Below are 19,171 nucleotides of genomic sequence, written 5' to 3'. Positions count from 1 at the left end.
GCCCTCGTCTGTGTGGTAACAGCTGGGTTTTTCAACAGCACAACGCTGCAGTTCACAATGCTCGCTTGACCAAGGACATCTTCAGGGAGAATAACATCACTCTTTTGGACCATCCTGCATGTTCTCCTCATTTAAATCCCATAGAGAACATTTGGGGATGGATGGCAAGGGAAGTTTATAAAAATGGTCATCAGTTCCAGACAGTTGATGCCCTTGGTGAAGCCATCTTCACCACTTGGAGCAATGTTCCCACTAGCCTCCTGGAAACACTCGCATCACGCATGCACAAACACATTTTTGAAGTGATTAACAAGAACGGTGGAGCTTCTCATTACTGAGTCCTACTGAGAACATTTTTTGTCCTGGTTTGGAGAGTTTTTTGTTGTTTTTTGAGCGATGGTCTTAAAGTTTTGATCAACTGATAAACAGCCTATTTCACTTTAATTGTTGTTTTCAATAAATTACTTTTTCAAAGTGCTTTTTGTCTCACTCCCCCTTCTTGTCTTTGCATATTGTAGCTCTACTTAAAGCCTCATTAAGATCCAAATGTGCAAAATGCAAATTCTAGCAATTTTTCAACTGTTCTTAAGATTTTGATCAGGTCTGTATTTGGATTATTTTGTTGCCGCTCCACATTGGTTAGTGCCCCACCAACACCAGCAGATGGTGCTGTTTGCTCTTTCAGACAGCCTCAAGGCCACATAGTGAAGAAGGAAAGGATGCAACTTTGCCACTTTGATATTTTGTAAATGTAGATATGCCAAGAAGTTACAGTATGTATATTTCAAGAAAAAACTGCATCTCAGCTTTATGATATGGGTGGAAAAGCCTATTAGAATCCGAATCAGAATAGTTTTTATTGCCTTTGTCAGTGTAGGTTCCACAAACTAGGAAGTTTTTGCGGTGTGATGGTACAACATAAAACAAGTAGCTCGTAATAAAATAAAAAAATTAATACAAATTGTAAAACTATAAGGGTAGGCAAAATAAAAATGGACTCTGTTAAAGACAAACAATATACTGTAAGTATTATTAGCATCGACTTTGCTCTTTGCTCTTTTTTTCCCGATTTTTATTGGGGCTTTTTTTCCAAATATTTCAACTTTCTTCTAAAATAATCATTGTGAAGTTTTCTTTTGTAATATTTTGACTTTTTTCACTATATCACTTTTTCCCCAACCTAATTTTCCAAAAACTGCAACTTTGTTTTATTTTGTTTTTCTCATATTATTTTTTAAAATGCATACTTCTTTAATATTTAAACCCTATGCTACTTATTTTTTCTCATATTACATGTTTATGCTTGTAAAATTGTGACTTTTTATCTTAATATTTTAACTTTATTCTTGTAAAATGACAGCAGTTTTTTTTCCAGTTCTTTTTCCATTATTTTAATTTTATTTTTGTTTTTTTACATTTTTGTTACTTTCTCATAATATTACAATTTGTTTAATTATATTTTCTTTCATATTTTAACTTTTTCATGTCAGATTACAACTTTTTCCTCTTAATATTTATTCATGTAAAAAAAAAAAATTCCATTTCTGCTGGGTTTTTTTTTTTTCATTTTTATTACATTTTTATTTTCTTTTACATTTTCCCACCTTAAACTTTCTTCCTGGAAATGTTCTTCTCATAATTATGACTTATTCCAGTAATATTTTCACTTTATTCTCACACCATAACTTTTTCCCGAATCGAATTGCCCAAAAAATACAATTTGATTTTGTTTTGTTTCTCGTCATATTACGACTAACATCTTTTTTCTTTCGTATTTCAACTTTATGCTACTAAAATGACATTATTTTTCCTCCAAAATATTATTCTCGGAAAAATTATGAATTTTTCTCATAATATTTTGACTTTATTCTTGTAAAGTCGCTGCTGATTGTTCCAGTTTTTAATACTTTAAATAGCAGTCCGGCCACACTTTGGACACCCCTGGTGTAGTGGGCGTGGCCAACATATGCAAAGGAGAATTATCAAGAATATAAGTAGAATGGTTCATTGAAAATGTTTCTACTTATTTATTTAGACATGTTAGTGTTTAACTGAAGGATACATTCTTTGAGAGGTCAGTGGTCTGTCCCGTCCAAGAAGCTGTTGTGGGGGTGGAGTCATTGGCCCAGCATTGCGTAAAGTTAACCCCGCTCGATGTTACAATTTCCGGAACCGGAAATGCGACGCGCATAGCGACGCCTGCTGCTAAAATGAGCACAGAGACAGAGACGGCGAGTCCTCTCCTCAACACGAGCTGAGTAGCGGACAACGGCGTGGGGGCTTTGTCATTGGCTGACGGCGACAACGTCCCGCCTTCGGCGCTTCCGGTAGCTCCTTTGTCGTTCACCTGAAATGTTGCAAAGACGCAGCTGTCAATCACGCCGCACAGGCGGCACGTCCACTCACCGAGCCGTCACGCACCATCGCTTCGTTCTGCACGCCGCACTTTAATGCTACTGGAACATTCTTCCCAGCTCGCAATTCAGCCTCAGAGGGGAAAAAAGACAATAAAGATCATAATAATCATAATAATAGCAGTAATCATATATGAAAATCCATTCATTCAAAGAGTTAGTTACAAATCACGGAATGACTTCTTTTTTTTCAGTTGGCACTGCTGCCTCCTAGTGGAAGAGCAGTGACGTTACACGCATGCTTTAATGGCAAAGTGCACTTTTTGGGGGAATTTTGCCCATCATCCACAATCCTTACGTGAGACATGAACACACGTCTTTCTCTTTTCTGTGCCTTCTAAAGATATAAAAACAGATTAAAAAAAGAGGCAGCTAATTAACGCACGTAATGGGGACACACCTATTCCGCCAACAAAGACCGCTATTAAAACACCTCCAAAATCTCTCCAACAAGGTTTTATGGTTTTATATCCATGCTGTACCCTTGTAGTAACAAGTACATTCATGACGACATTTAATACTTACAGTAGTTTGTCCTATTTTGGTCAATTTAAGCATTAGCGGAACTTCCTTCCTGGGTGCATTGATTTCACACAGCAACATGGAAAGGAACGCGTTAACTTTTCCAAACTCAACGTGGCGGCAGCTCCAACGTCAAGCGTTACTTTTCGCTAGTAGCCTGAGGCATTGTGAGCGAGTGTGTGGTGAAGCTATTGGCTAGCCGGTGTGATGTGGCGGGGTGTCACTTCGCCAGTTAAGTAGTTCTTTGGCGTAACAATGTTAATAACAATAATAGTAACAATGTAGCTTGGTTAAAATGCAGGTAACAAGCATTGCTGGCACTTTTTGGAGGTTTTTTCAGAAGGCTTTCTTGGCGGAATAGGTGCATCCCACTACGTGCATTAATTAGCTGTGTCTTTTTATGTGTTTTTCTATCTTTAGAATACACAGAAAGAGAAAGGCGTGTGTTCATGTCTCACATAAGGATTGTGGATGATGTGCAAAATTTTAAAAAGTGCACTTTTCCATTAACTGTGTTGCGTGACATTCCACCTGAAGTTCCTAAAAACATTTCAAGACCTAAAAAATGTTCCCGTAAAGGTGGCAGGGAGGGGCGCAGGTGGGGCAGTCCTACCTCTCGTGTGACTTTTTTCCAGTTGAGTTTGTAGATGAGAATGAGGAAAAAGCACGCCTCCAGGCAGACGCATGTCAGAAGACCCAGCCACAAGCCTAGCAAACACCACAACATGGATTTAACAAATACTATACTCAGAATAATTCAGGCATGATATCATTTATATAAAAATATACTGTATACAAACATGAAATCATGTATTTAAAGAAATCTATACAGAATAAATCATACATGAAATCATTATGTAAAAATTAGGGCTGTCAATCCATTAAAATTTGAATATAATCGCAATGAATCGCATTTTTGTCCATAGTCAACTCATAATTAATACATTTAATCACAGATGAAAAATGTTTTTATCTATAATGAATAGGGATGTAAATCTCTTTGTGGTAAACAATTCAATACACAACTGAAATAACTACATCCATTTTTTGTTTTATTCAAAAATAATATACAATTATAAATCCCACAGTCGACGTTTAATGAGAGCGGCATTTTGTTCCACTTTGTTTGACAGTCCTTGAACGCACCTTCTAACTTTGTCCCACTCTGCTCTGCACAACTACTACTACTACTACTACTGCTACTACTATACTGTATTTGTCCTCTTTTCTTTCACCTCACATTTGGTTCCAAATGCTGATATTATGTGGGAATGCACAAAGGTAAGCTTTGATTACCTTATTGAGTTCTAATGTGCATATTTGTTCGGTACACAACCTCTCTGACAAGCAAAGTCCAGGCTCGTACTGGTGATTGGTGGGTTCAAAAATAACATGCAGTTATAAATACTCCAGTTTTTGAATGCTTAATGTAAGCGGCAATTTGTCCCACTTTGTGTGACCGTACTTGAAGGCACCTTCTCCGGTTGTCACACGCTGCACAAATAGATTACCCATTTCCAAGAGAAATTTACCCAGATGGACTAATATACTGTATTTTTACCCTTTTGGTTTCATGTCATATTTGCTCCCAAATGCTGATACTATGTGGGAATGCACAAAGGTAAGATTTGATGGCTTTATTGCGTGCTAATGTGCATATTTGTGGTACACAACCTCTCTGAAAAGGACTGTACTGTGGATGGTGCCTCTGTATTCATTTTATGCTTTTAATTTGATGTTGTTCCTGTCATAGTTTTACACAATACATAATGATAAATGACATTGTTATAATGTATGTTTTACTGATGTGTTGATGGCTAGCCAGTGCACTGCTAATGCTAGCTCTGAATTAACAGAAGCCCCAGCATAGCTGTCCTCGGCTATGCCTGCCGTTAACGAGCAGCTCGTACCCAAATTTTTGCTTACAGTTTCAAGCAAAAAATCATCCCAGAGACGGCTCGCTTCTAAAAGAAAATCATTATATGGGACACTGGTATGCCAGGGTACCATTGTATAAATGGCAATTAAAAAATACCAGCAGTGTTTGAGCACCTTCCCGCTTCTGTCTGGCAAGTGGAAAACGACTAGTCCTTGACAATTCCAATCACAGCGACAATAGATACAAATAACTTTGGTCTTGCTGCGAGAGCTATATGCCAGGGCTTTAAAGCTAAATTTACCAATAAAAATACGCTTTTCTTTCTCCATTTTTGCTCGATATTTGCTCCCGCCTCTAGCTCCAGGGTCACTGCTGCTTCCTCAAACTACAGCTGAATAATTCTGAATAGTCCTGAATAATTCATACATGAAATCATGGATTTAAAAATATAGACAAAATAATTCATACATGTATTTTAAAAAACATCTTTCAAATGATCAAATACGACAAGAAACATCAACTCCTTGAGCAACTAGAAATGCCTTTTTCATTCACAATGTTCTCTATGCGTTCTAGGAAGGCCTTTGAAGGCGAAGGACCGTCTTACCAAATATTCTGAGCCGGGCTGCAAACATGAGCGCGACCCCTACTGGCAGGCCGATGCAGTAGTAGCTGACCAGGTTGGACACGGCGGCGATCTTCTGCATTCCGCAGCCGACCAGGATTCCAGAGCAGACGCACTGAGCGACAGAAGACGGGGAAACATCTTAGCAAGCGGTAAGCTCAAGCAAGATCGCTTGTTTACTCCAAACCACTGGAGGGCAGTGCAGTGTTTATTTTTGTTCAAATATGTGCTTTATATTTAATACAAACCAAGGACTCTGTAGCAAAATTCATATTTTTCATTGACCTCCCTGTAGAGCATAAATACTTGAGCACCATGAATTCTGCCTAGCAACACGTCACCGATCACGGGGTGACATTCTTTTGATCGACGTTTGAACTTTTTTGAGAGTGTTTAAACAAGAGAGAAATGTGAGAAAATGTTATTGCCTGTCTGAGAAAAGTGTATAAAGTGTATGATGAGGGGTTTTACAGCCTTAAAACATATATAATCATTGAGAAAAAATGAAGTTGGCTACTTCACCGATTTCACTTATTGGGGCCTATTTTGGGGACCTATACACACACACACATACAGCATATATACATATATATTTTTTATTGGGTGCAGGGGTGCACGATGATTATCAGGCCGATACGAGGGAATTATGACGTCATACAGATAAATCCAGTAACATAAAAAATACTTCCGATAACCAATAATTTAAAAAAAAAAAAAAAAGCCCAGATGAGGCTAGATTACCCACATTGTGCAGGTGAGCCAATCAAGCGCTCCTTTTTTCTCCTGCCTCTCGTAACTAAGGAAGACATTTCGCGTGGTTTGTACCAAATGCTCCGCAACCAGGGGAACCCCATCAAGCACATAAAAAAACCTTATCAGCCGCCTGAAATGCTAGCATCGCTACGAGGCCTGCAGCTTGTTGTGCCGCGGTGTTTGAAAAGTGCAAAAGGTTTGCCAGAGAGGTTCGTGTCCGAATATAGTGCACCTTGCTGGGCCACAGCACGTGGCTCCTCCCACTCTATACTCTGGTTCTCCCGATAGTAGTGATGTCATGGTATTTGATTAGGACAAATCAACAGGTACAGTTGGTCATTTCCTAATTTGTTCCAGTCCTTTTTACCTCCAGGTGTGCACAAACTACACTTGTGAAAAAAGTTAGCAGTATCATATCGGTTTTAATTCATGAAAAGTATTATAAGATATAATTGTTTTTACATTTTTAAATTCTATTTTACATTTTTAAATAACATATACACTTATTTATAAAAATTACTTTACTATGTACATTATTTTTTTGTTTACATTTTCAATAATATTATATATATTACAATATTTTAATAACGTTACATAAGAAACAAACAATACTTTATTTAGGAAAATATTTTCATGATATCATTTTTATTTTGACACTTTTAAATAATATGTATGTAATAGCATTAGCAAAATGTCAGCTTTTTCTTTTTACATTGTGTCCTTTTACCGTAGTCTTTTTGTCAATTCATACCTTATAAATATCCATCCGTTTTCTATACCGCTTCTCGTCATTATTAAATAACATTAAACAACAAACAATATTTTGTTATTTATTAAACTTATTTCATGACATACATTATTTCCATTACTTTTTTTCATTTTGAACAAATCTTTTGTAAATATTTTTAATAACATATACACTTATTTATAAAAATACTTTTAAAAATTATTTTATATTTACATTTTTAATAACATTATATGTCATTAGTAGTTTAATAACAAACAACAAACTTATTCATGAAAATTATTTTATGATATATTATTTATATTTTTACATTTTTATACGATATAAATCTGTGTATTATATACTATAGTATTAGTACAATTTCAGCTTTTTCTTTTTACGTTGTTTTTTTGCTGTATTTTTCACATTTTAGCTGTTTTCTTTCTTTTTTTATTATTTTATTTCTACAATATTCCATTGGCCAATAAAAAAAACTAGTCCATAAAACGTACCAGAACGGAGTCAAAGAATTGTAGAAACGTGTAGATGCTCAGGTTGTTGGAGACGATGGCGGTGATGTTTCTGCAGGAAGATGACAAGATGGTCAGAAACGTGCGAGATTTGGGAACGACGCAAACTCACTCGTCCGACGTGAAGATGTAGCCCAGGACAGACTTAGAGCTGACAATGACGACACCCTGGAAGACGGCAAGCAGTCCTGCAGCGAGGACGCAACTCATGAGCTGCAATACAAGGACTTGTGTACCTAATGAAGTGTCCAGGAAGTGTGTTGTGGTCACACCTGTTAGAATCAGGGCCACCTTACAGCTAAGTATGGCGCGGGCGGTGTCTCCCGCTCCCAGAGCGTTGCCCACACGCACGCAGGCAGCTGCTTGGACACCCAAAGGAAACTGCAAGGACCCCATGGTTTGCATCCATGATGAATGAATCAAACACTGAGTTGCGTATGGAAGATGCGTACCATGTAGGTGATGGCGGATATCTCCACCATCACATGCTGGGCTGCCAGGTCCACCTCGCCCAGAATGCCTGCTTGACGCAAACGTGTTTGAGAAGGGGATAGGAGTCACAGAGCAACGTCACCATCACCCACCCGCCAGGAAGCCTCCAATCTCCCAGATCCACCACTCGAAGCACACCATGAAGGTGCTGGGGACCGCCAGCTTCATGTAGGACCCCCAGTCCTGCAGACACTCTGTGGACCAGCCTGCTGACAAACAGGCTCAGCAAAGGCCAAAGTCACATCACACAGGTCAGTGAACGCACCGCCAAGGCCTACCTCCCCACGTGGGCCGGTGGAGTTTCTTCCATCGGATGTAGGCCAAGAGGAGCAGGCAGATGGCGACGTGAGCCAGGCTGTTTGCCACCGCCGAGCCGCTGCACACAAACAAACAAATCAACACATCCATCAAATTGTTTTTCACTGGCTTCTACATGTATTAGTCTCTCTCGATAGATTTTATATTTTACAGCAACACAGTCATCCCTCTCCACTTTGCACTTCCATTCCTGTCATTTCACTCTATCACCGTTTTTCAAAAAAATATCCACTCAGTCAATACCAAAGCCTTTTCATGCACTTTTAAGCCATAAAAACGGCCACAAGGTGGCAGAAGTGCATTTGATGAGAGCTCGGCATGGATCTTTGGCATGTATTAAGGGACTCCACAGCAAGGAGGAAGTGAGAGAGCGTGGAGGAGTGTAGCGTGCAGAAGGTTACGCATTGCAGGGACATTTTAACGCATGCACACACACGTGCGCGTGAATGCGCATGCGCACACACGTGTGCACGCACACAGTTTAGTTCCATTTACTTATATTTGTAAATAAATTGTTATTTTGATGTGTTTAATTGTGTTAAAGTGGAAGTTTTGCTTGAAATGTATCTTTTCACAAATGTCTGTTTTTCTCCCTTTTTTTGTTGGGAACTGATATTTTCCTGATGAAAGACGAGAATCTAATCTTTCTTTTTGTAGGTTCCATGTTTATATAGCAATAGAACACAATATTCTGTGTGCCTTGAAAAATCACTCAAAATGGTCTAAAATGGCCGGTACTGAAGGGGTTGAATTTTGAAAAATGGCTGGGATTGAATGGGTTAATAAATCATGATGTTTTGTGGATGAATACAGCCTATTGTTAGTCAATAATATGCTTATTTAAGAAAATTTTACATACCTTTTGCCACAATTAAGCATTTTCAAGCATAAAAAGTGTCCTAATAAAGTAAAATACAAATATAAGGCATTCAAAGACATTGAGATGATATGTAGTATTCTACACTCGCCACTAGGTGTCAGTAATGTTACTGTAATGTTGGGTGAGACCCACAAGCACCAGACTTGATCACCGCAACAACAAGCTTTTATTGCAGCTTTGAATGATCTCGCAACAGGCACAATTATCCTTAATAAAAACTACTAAAGCTACTGTTGCTGGCATAAAACACACCAAGCTGAAACTCATTTTCTCTTATTATGTCTACTATATTGAGTAAGAAGATGTATATCTTTGAAAAAAACATCTTATCTTTGTTTTATAGACGGCAAAGCAAATGAGTGCAATATCTAATAGTATATCTCATTTATAATCAATTCTTTTTCTCTTTACAATACGCCGGAGGCTAATAAAATACAAAATGTGTGCCGAAAATGGCAACTGGGCCACACTTTGGACACCCCCGCATTACAGTATTCTTGAAATAATACCATAATATTCTTTTTCAATTTTGTGCAACGTTTTATGGCATAAAAACGAATAAATATTATGTGAAATATTTTTTAAAACATTTTCTAGTCAAATTGAGTGACAGTAATCCCTCATTTATCATGATTCATCGGTTCCAGACCCGACTGTGATAAGTGAATTTCCGCAAAGTAGGCATCATTATTTATAAATTGAATATTTTCGTAGTTAGAGCATAGAAAACCTGTCTAAAAACCTTCTGAATACGATTTTTAACATTATTAGACCCTCTAGATGACCCGATAGCCACGTTTATTCTCCTATTACCCAATATAGTAGATATTATAAGAGAAAATAAGACATAATATAGACTCACACATATTACAATTGGGAGAGTTTGTTGTCGTTGTTGTTTTTATTGTTGTTTTTACTTCCTGTTCCATGTGCCATTTGCATCCTGCGGTTGTTTATTATTGGCCTATGGCTCAAAATATAATTTAATAAGAAAATTTAAAAAAGAAAAATGTAAAAATTGACAAATCAGCAGTAATTTTACCCAAATAAAATCTAAATATTATGAGAAAAAAATTCTAATTTAAGGAGGAAATATATACAGCACATATAAATATATATTTTTATGATATTTTAATAATAATAATTTTATAATAATAAAAATAATAATGGCATAATATTATTAAGAAAAAGAATGTAATTTTAGTAATATTAATTTGTTTGGTTGAAAAATATATAATTTTATTGGAATAAGGTCAGAATATTAGAAGAAAATTTGCAAGAAGAAAGTTGAAATTGTAAAATAAAAACAACAGAAATGAAAAAAGGAGGTGTCATTTTCAGACAATTAAGGCAAAATTTAAAAAAGTAAATAATTATAAAATATATTAAATGTATATATATTAAATATATAAATATATTAAATGTAAAAAAGTTATATTTTAACAACAAAAAAGGTGGAAATTGCACAAGAATAAACTCCTAATATTGTGAGGAAAAATCATATATTTTTACTCGCATAGAGTTGAAATATTAAAGAAAAAGGATTTTACATTTTTAAAGTCGTAATATTAAGAGAACCAAACAAAAAAAAATTTTATTCTTGGAAAATGAAGCTGTGGGGAAGAAGTTATACTAAGTTAAAAGTTATCAATATTACGAGAACAAAATTTAAAAGAAGAAAATTGAAAAAACAGCAACAGAAATGGAAAAAAAAATAGCTGCAATTTATTGAGAATAAAGTCAAACTATTAAGGGGAAAAAACTTGTATTCTAACTAGGGGAAAAAAAGTTGTAAAAATTGTAAATTATGAGGAAAAATAACCTCATTTTAGTGGCAAAGAGTTGAAATATTAAAGTAAAAATATGTTGTTGTTTTTTTTAAAGGCGTAGTATTATGAGAAACAAACAAAACAAAATAAAGTTGCAATTTTTGGAAACTTGGGTTGGGGAAAATGTTATGTTATGGGAATAAAGTCAAAATATGATGTAAATAAAGTCAGAATATTACGAGATAAACTTTTACATATGACAAAGCTGAGATGCACTTTTTTTTTCTTGAAATATAATTAGCTTCTTAGCATATCTACATGTGATGCTTTACAGAATATCAAAGTGGCAAAGTTGCATCCTCTCATTTTTCACTATGTGGCGATCGGAAAAAGTTTGCACACCCCTGGATTAGATAAAGAAGGCAGATGGCAGACTCCTGCACGGGAGACAAAAACCTTTGTTGACAGGAAGTAGTCGTGTAGCGTTGAAGAGATATCACGAGCTACAGTAATTGTTGATAATGAATGTGACTGCTTATTGCATCAAACGCTTACGCAGCTCAGCTTCACTCTGTAACACACACACACACACACACACACACACACACACACACACACACGCTCACATGACGCCCAGTTGCAGGCTGATGATCAGGACGTAGTTCAGCCCCAAATTTAAAATGTTGGCCACTGCCGCTGTGTACATCTGAGGCAGGATGATGCCCTGGAGGACAAAAAGGACAGAAAGACGTGCACTGATACGTCTGTGAAAAAGTTCAGATGACAGACAGAGCGCAAGGTCATGTGCAATTACCTGGTTTTGCAGGTAGGCCACCTGCAGCTGATGCAGGAACATGGCCTGAAGACACAAACATGTTTTGTAAATAAGTGTCAGAAGAATGCAGGCCGTTTCAACGTGCTTTTAGTAAGCCCTATTGTGTGTGTGTGTGTGTGTGTGTGTGTGTGTGTGTGTGTGTGTTCGTGATGTGTCGGTCGCGAACGAACGGACTTTAAGAGCCGGCTCGTGTTGTTGGGAGCGGATTAGTTTTTTTCCTTGTCCTACATAATTGGTCAAGATGTGTGCCGACGTCCCTGTGTCCACACTGAGCGGGGAAGGGGCGGGGTTGAACACATGCCATTTCATCCGTGTGAAATTTGCATGAAGAGATTTGACCTATTTTGACTTAGTTTGTCTACGTATAATACAGTATATTTTTGTAGCATTTGTAATCCTTTTTGCACAATACACGTAATTTGGTAATATATTAATTTAAGATTTAAAAAAAAAATCTTGGCTCTTTTTAGTGAGCCGAGCCAAAAGAGCCGAAATTCCTATCACTAGTGTGTGCAGCTTTAATGCTAATCAGCTGTGTTTGTCTCCAAGGAGCACCATTGTGTGCTTGAGCCACTGTAACGCTGCACTTGTCCAGTGTAATACAGTCGATGCCATTTATCGCATACAACAAGGTAACATGAAGGGCGTGAGACAGGAGGACACATACATTAGCAACACTAGCATAGCTAAGTGTTGCTAAAGTGCTTTCATTACATTTTAGCATCATGCCAGGTTAGCCTGTTGGCTGAAGAAAAACAAAAACATCTGCAGCTGACTGATAGTTGGCAGAGCTTAATTTTAAGACATGTAGCGAAGCCTACTTCATGTCATTTTATACACTATTGTTAAGTAAGGCTCTAAAGTTGCACAAAACGTCCAAATTCAAGCTACTATCGCAAAAGACACCACACAATTCTTGACTTCAGCAAGCGTTGACATTTTTTAAATGTTGCTAGCTCTTGAATAAACCTCAATTTGGGGGTCAAATTGCAACATTTTCAAAAATCTTTGTCTCTAAAGTCTCATAGCTTATCGCCATTGCGAATGAAGTTAGCGAATAGCTATACAATGCAACATTACAGATGACCAGCAACAACATGCTAGGTTCACTAAAATGATCAAACTTACAGCTCCGTTAGCAACACTAGCATAGCTTTGTGATGCTAAAGTGTCAACATTATGTTTTAGCATTATGCTAGGTAAGCCTAGCCACTAAACTGATCAAACTTACAGCTTCGTTAGCAATGCTGGCATAGCTATGTGATGCTAAAGTGCTAACATTTCTTTTTTGCACCATGCTAGGTAAATCTATGCGCTGAAGAAAAACTAAATAATCAAACTTGTAGCTCCGTTAGCAACACTATTATAGCTATGTGATGCTGAAGTGCTCACATTATATTTTAGCATCATCCTTGGTTAGCTTATGCGCTGAAAAACAACAAAATGATCAAACTTACAGCTCTATTAGCAACGCTAGCATAGCTACACGATGCTAAAGTGGTAACATTACATTTTAGCATCATGCTAGGTTAGCTCTATTGGCTGAAGAAAAACACAATGTTCAGACTTGCAGCTCCCATGTCTGTAGCTGATTGACGGATAGTTAAGAGAGCTTTATTTTAAGATGTGTGGCAAAGCCTCTTTTTTGTGAGTGTCCTGGAAGAACAGGACTTTATCATTACAGTATCTTTTCTTGGAAATCCATTTTTGCCACGTGATTCATGCTAAATGTATTTTATATAAAAAGGTCAGTGGGATAGCGGAGGATTTAATACTTTCAATTGCTGTGTGCTTGTGACTGCATGTGTGTGTGTGTGTGTGTGTGTGTGTGTGTGTGTGTGTGTGTGTCTCTGTGTGTACTCACTGGAACAGCTGGTAGAAAGGCCATCATGTAGACGTGGGCGATCCTAGAACAAAGTGGAATTAGGGTTATTACATGAATTTAGGTCAGGAATAAAACAGTATAAGCATATTCCCACATTTCTTTTTGCTACTGTAAATTGTTTACTAATTCCATTTTTTATAGTAACTTAAATAGAAAGTGGTTTGACGACGCTATCTGCTGGAGAAGAGTGCTACAGCTATGATTCCAGCAGAGGGTGCTGTCTCATAAGTCAGTTCAGTCAACACTTCCAGCAGGAAGATGCTAGGCAAATACATGACTGTGTACTGTATGTTTGTTAGGGTTAGGCCTCAGCCTAAAACTTACCCTAACCCTCCATAAACATGTAAAAATGGTGGGCTTCTTTTAGCTGTGGTACATGTATGCTGTATATTTGTATATGTATTATTGCATATTTATAAATTAGCACCGACTTAGGGTGAGTGAGATGTGTTTTCTGTGGAATAAATTGTCTATTTTTGGAAAATAAGAATAAAAATGGAATATTGTTAAAAATGTAACCAAAAATATTTTTGATTAAAAATGTATTTTAAAAATATTCTTTATATTACATATCATTATAATTATTCATACTGTATTGCGAGGGCCACATAGTGAGCTTAAATCATTTTTGTACGTTTTCTTTAGTAATATTATGACTTTATGGCCGTTATATATGGCCAATATTTTGACTTTATTCACATATGATAACTTTTTCCCCAACCTAATTTTCCAAAAAATTACAACTTTAATTTGATGTGTTTGTTTCTCATAATATTACAACCTTAAAAAAAAAAATAATTATTATTATTTGTGCTTTACGCTAATAAAATGGCATTATTTAAATGTTATTCTTGTACAACTGCAGTTAGACTTTCTTTACATATATTTTGACTTTATTCTTAACATTAGTGTTAGTTTCCATTTCCACTGTTGTTGTTTTTAAAATTTTCCACCTATTTCAACTTTCTTTTTGAATTTTTTTTCTCGTAATTATGACTTCATTCCCACAGTATTTTGACTTTATTCTCATTTTTCTATTCTCATTTATTCTCAACATTATAACTTTTTCTGCAACCTCATTTTCCAAAAATTACATTTGTTGTTTTGTTTGTCTCTCACAATATTACAACTTTGATTAAAAACATCTTTTCAACTTAATCTACTATGCTATTTTTCCTTATAATATTTCAACGTTATTCTAATTTTTTTTTAATTCTTGGAAGATTGCAACTTTTTTCTCTTTTTCTCTTAATATTTCGTGTGCATATGTGTGAATCTTCTGTATAGTTTTTTGTGTTTGTTTTTTATGTCCATATACGTGTGCATTTTTGAGGCTGCAAAACCAGCAGCATGTCAACAAACAGCCAAAACAACATTTTTATCAGTTTTAAGTTTAAAAATGGCACTCTGAAATAAATAAGGATTTCCGTGGCGGTCACCTGGCGACCTGGTGGTCCTGGTGCATGAGGAGCAGGATGTTGTGCGCATTGATGAGAACGGCCCAGCAGGGCAAGCAGAAGAGCAGCAGGATGAGCGAGCTCCTCTGCAGAATCACGCCCACCCGCTTCAGGTTTTTGCTGCCGAATGTCTGCGGAGATGAAAGCGGTCAGTCGGTGGAGCTGTCACGGAAAGCGCAGGAAGTCCTCTCACCTGAGAGATGAGCGTGTCACAAGCCAGCGTGAGGCCCTCCACAGTCGCCGTGGTGCTCACGTTGATGGTCTGAACCAAAACACTCGACAAATTACATTGAATTCTCACTTAAAGGAGGCCTCAGTGCATGAATGGTCCACATTGAAGGACCCTTCATAATATCAGGGCTTCATGATGCTTGGAGCAATGAGAATTTGACCATTTTACAGTAACAATAACATATGAGTAATGCAGTGCATTCAATATTTATGACTGTAGTTTAAAGTAGAAAGAAGTACCGCTGATGCCAGAGCGTATCCGGCCAGTTCTGCGTTGCCAATGTGCCCGCAGAAGATGGTGATAACGAGAGGCAGCAGGAAGTTCAGAATCCGAAACAGCAGCTAAAGAAACAAACAACATCAAGGTCCTCTAATATACAGTAAATGCACACGTAGATAGTTGACGTTTTAGTGCTGCGTGGGAATTTAGTGTCACGGTGCGTCAGGCACGAGTAGAAGCTGTCGAAAGCTTGACCCCCAGTGTGCAGAGACGAGGCGATGGAGTGCAAAATTAAATGTTCTTTAATAGTGTAAAACAGGAGCAAACAAAAGGTGACAGAGAAAAGGCTCTGTGACAAAGAATGCAGCTAGTCCAGGTAAGTTCAAGTTGCAGCACAGATTAGGAGACGAGGTGCATAGGAAGCACCGGCAGTATCAACAGTAACGACAAAATCAACAATGAACCAGCGTCGCACATTCGACCGCGCTGGCCTTTTATCCGCCACAAATGTTAATTGGCCACAGGTGCTTCTCGGCCACCAGGCGAGAAGCGGCTGCCTCCTCCTCCCCGGAGAAGGCACAGCCCGCCAAAATAAGAGCGCAGGACAGGGCACGCTCACTCCTGTCCTGCAGAACGTCACATTTAGGGCTTTTTTTGTACATCACAGGCAGTAAACGCAATCCAATACAGTCGTCCCATCGCCGCTTCACGGTTCAAACATCGCTTAATTCATTCATTAAAGATCTCTGTTTTGTGGATGACTATGCACTATTATTATTAGTCAAAAAGATATTGAACAACAAGTCATATGGAGCATTCTGGCCACTAGATGAGGACTGGGCTCCTGGCTGGAGCTTGTGGGTTGCGTTCCTGTTGGTCGCTCTCCGGGACAGATGTAATAATATTTTTTTTCCTAATATTCTCGAGATCGACCGGCAAAGTCTCAGCGATCGACAGGTTGATGACCCCTGCTACAGTATATCCATCCATCCATTTTCTATGCCACTTATCCTCACTTGGGTCCCGGGGATGGTGGAGCCTGTCCCAGCTGACTTTGGGGGAGAGGCAGGGTACACCCTGGACTGGTCATTTTTGCATTTTTATCTAACAAAAATGAATTACATGGCCTTAACATTTGTTCTTTTATTAATTAGTAAATGATTTGCTTATATTTTCATGTAAATTTGTTTTTTTTGCACAGAGACCAAAAACATTTATACATTTTTTATGTGACCTTTTGCATTTTTTTTTTTTTTACAAACATTTTAATGTCACAGTGTTAGCATTTTTTATAGACATTTTTCATTATTAACCTATTTTTCCCAGACAGGTCTCCATCTCTTCAACATTGTCCTACTCACCAGCGGACCCGTGAGGTGTAACACGTGGTGCAGTTCCTCCCTATAGGCCGATGGCAAGCACCCGAAAAGTTTGGAGCAGGTCCCCTTCACCGCTGTGCCCTCCTGGAGGCTCCTCGTTGGGGGCTGCACAGAGGGGTCCAGCCTGGAAGGCAGCTTCTCCATTGTAGAGGCAAGTGGGGTCAGTGTAGCGATGTGTCCATCTTGCTCTTTTAAACATAACACAAGTGGCCTTTATAGACTGAATAATTGTGTTAAGAAGAAGAAGATACTGCTGAATGAAGATTTGTCAAAGATGGGCTCCAAACATAATAATGCGTGCATGCATCATAAGATTGTTGTTTAGGGCCTAATGTTGTGTGCGTGCTCTGAAAAGGCTCAGCGGTAATCTGATGAGGAATTCCAGGAAAGTCCTGCGGGCTTTGATTGAATTTAACTCACTGAAATCAGGAGGTTTTTTTAATGAAAGCAGCCTCTCAGGAGGACGCGTAGAAACATGAGGTGGATCCAGACTGACCGGGTCTGGACGACACCGACACCAGTCTGGACAAGATTTTCATCAACAAGCTCATCAGGTGATCAGACAAAATCAGTACTTTATTTGCTCCTTGATGACGCTGTAGAAGCTGACAGTCCAAATGTAAAAATTTGTAGTGATTGAATAAACTGAGTGCCAGCTAGCAGTTAGCAAGCAAACGCTAATAACAATGAAAGCACTAAAGCGATAGTTTCTAAGCTGAATGCCTCAGTTCCAGTGTGGATGCTCTGTGGGGCATTCGTTCCAGCGGTTGGTGCTTGTTGCGGCGTTGGATCGGCAAAGTGAATGTATAGCGCCGGGTGGCGCAAGCTCGCGATACCCAGGGTATGTGAAGTGGTGACGCCCTGCGATTCATAAGTGTTATACAGTAGTAGGCATCTTCTGTGCCTCACACAGATTCACTGCACTTGAGTACCATCTGGTGGCTCAAATGTGACATGACACAGTGATCATTGAATGATAAACTTAATGATGATATGGTCTTTTAAGAAAAAAGGTCAAAATTATCAATTATCGTCGATAATTGACAGCACAATTACCGTTATCGTGACAGGCCTATTAACAACTAAAAGGTTAATATAACGTCTATGTCATATATTTGTTCAATCAACTGGGGGAATAGTTAATAAATAGCTGTTTTGCCCCAGTTGGAGCATTTCTCAGCCACACAAGCACAGAGAGGAGACTACATGTAACAGACTGCCAGGAGCTGAGTCTTCAGGTGGGACACCCAAATTGGCCAGGTCTCAGGGTAGAGGCCTGACAAAGTGCAATCCCCTTCTCCAGGTTGAGGGCTGGACACGCAGCTAACAAGCCATGCCATGAACTAAACACTGTTATCAAAAGGAAAAAAAACGGCGCATGATGTGTGTGCATAATGCCCCTTTCACATTTCTGACTGCCCACCCCATATGTGCATGCCTAGAACCGGCCCTGTTGGCAGGGTGAAACAGTGGTCCCACCCCCACTCCAATCCTAACAACTGACAGTTAAGTCCAGCAACGTGAGCCAGTGAGCCAAAACCCCAAGCTCAGGGTGTAGTATGACTTTGTTCCAATAATATTATAACTTTCTTCAACATAAGTTTCCAAAAATGACAACTTTATTTGGTTTTGTTTTGTCATGATATTACGAGTTTAAAAAAATTACATATTTTTTCTTTAATATTTCAACTCTATGCTACCAAAATGGCATTAGTTTTGCTTGTTACAGTTTTACTTTACTGTCATAAAATTACAGCCTTTTTTTATTTCCAACTTGGATATTTTGTAAAGCAACACATGTAGATATGCTAACTAGTTATATATATTTCAAGAAAAAAACTACAGCTCAGGTTTGTGATATAGGTGAAATAGCCTATTATTAAGATCAACTTCACTTTTTGCTCTTTTTTTTCATTTTTTTGCCTTTTTTTATGTTCCAAGTGTTTCAACTTTTTTCATAACTAATCTTCATAAAAATGTTTCTTATAATTTTATGACTTTATTCCCATCATATTTGTACTTTTTGTATTCCAATAATATAACTTTTTCCCCATCCTAATTTAAAAAAAATTACAACTTTATTTTGTTTTGTTTGTTTTTTATAATTTATATTTATATAAACATATTTTTTAATTTAATATTTAAACTCTATGCCACTAAAATAACAACATTTTTCATAATATTTATGAGTTTATTCTCAACTTGTTTGCCATTGGAATACAACTTTTATTCTCTAATTATTTGGACTTTATTCTTGT

General features: G+C 37.6%; 1 protein-coding gene and 1 long non-coding RNA gene across 6 annotated transcripts; one reads left to right on the top strand and one right to left on the bottom strand.

The window, feature by feature from the left end:
* Positions 1-602: 602 nt before the first annotated feature.
* slc47a1 (solute carrier family 47 member 1) lies at positions 603-17,293 on the bottom strand. Of its 4 annotated transcripts, none has more exons than XM_054754945.1 (17): positions 16,896-17,293; positions 15,555-15,656; positions 15,277-15,345; positions 15,066-15,214; positions 13,606-13,648; positions 11,721-11,765; positions 11,533-11,630; positions 8,218-8,315; positions 8,032-8,145; positions 7,900-7,970; positions 7,720-7,828; positions 7,560-7,635; positions 7,430-7,499; positions 5,423-5,555; positions 3,550-3,644; positions 2,407-2,487; positions 603-2,347 (listed from the first exon to the last, which is right to left on the bottom strand). In XM_054754945.1, exons 1-17 carry the CDS (start codon positions 17,055-17,057, stop codon positions 2,048-2,050), a joined length of 1,815 nt encoding a protein of 604 aa, XP_054610920.1. In that variant the 5' UTR covers positions 17,058-17,293; the 3' UTR covers positions 603-2,047. The 4 variants fall into 4 exon arrangements, with proteins under 4 accessions (XP_054610920.1, XP_054610922.1, XP_054610921.1 ...); XM_054754947.1 differs by having other exon boundaries at positions 2,422-2,487; XM_054754946.1 differs by having other exon boundaries at positions 7,900-7,967.
* On the top strand, positions 4,272-18,960 carry LOC129169022 (uncharacterized). Of its 2 annotated transcripts, none has more exons than XR_008566370.1 (3): positions 4,272-4,557; positions 5,392-5,592; positions 16,861-18,960. It is a non-coding gene; the product is annotated as an uncharacterized LOC129169022 (long non-coding RNA). The 2 variants fall into 2 exon arrangements; XR_008566371.1 differs by having other exon boundaries at positions 4,273-4,557; positions 16,865-18,960.
* Positions 18,961-19,171: the final 211 nt, after the last annotated feature.

This window comes from Dunckerocampus dactyliophorus, chromosome 16 (assembly GCF_027744805.1).
Source record: "Dunckerocampus dactyliophorus isolate RoL2022-P2 chromosome 16, RoL_Ddac_1.1, whole genome shotgun sequence".
In the NCBI taxonomy this organism is placed as follows: Eukaryota; Metazoa; Chordata; class Actinopteri; order Syngnathiformes; family Syngnathidae; genus Dunckerocampus; species Dunckerocampus dactyliophorus.
Note: the sequence above shows the minus strand (reverse complement) of the source record. Positions and strands in the feature narration are given on the sequence as shown.

What these genes read in the sequence shown, in the direction of transcription:
- slc47a1 (XM_054754945.1), bottom strand. Translation starts at nt 17,057, where the DNA reads ATGGAGAAGCTGCCTTCCAGGCTGGACCCCTCTGTGCAGCCCCCAACG. An exon ending in CAGGACCACCAGGTCGCCAG is followed by an intron (nt 13,649 to 15,065) that starts GTGACCGCCACG and finishes ACTTTGTTCTAG; the next exon opens with GATCGCCCACGTCTACATGA. An exon ending in TGGCCTACCTGCAAAACCAG is followed by an intron (nt 11,631 to 11,720) that starts GTAATTGCACAT and finishes TTTGTCCTCCAG; the next exon opens with GGCATCATCCTGCCTCAGAT.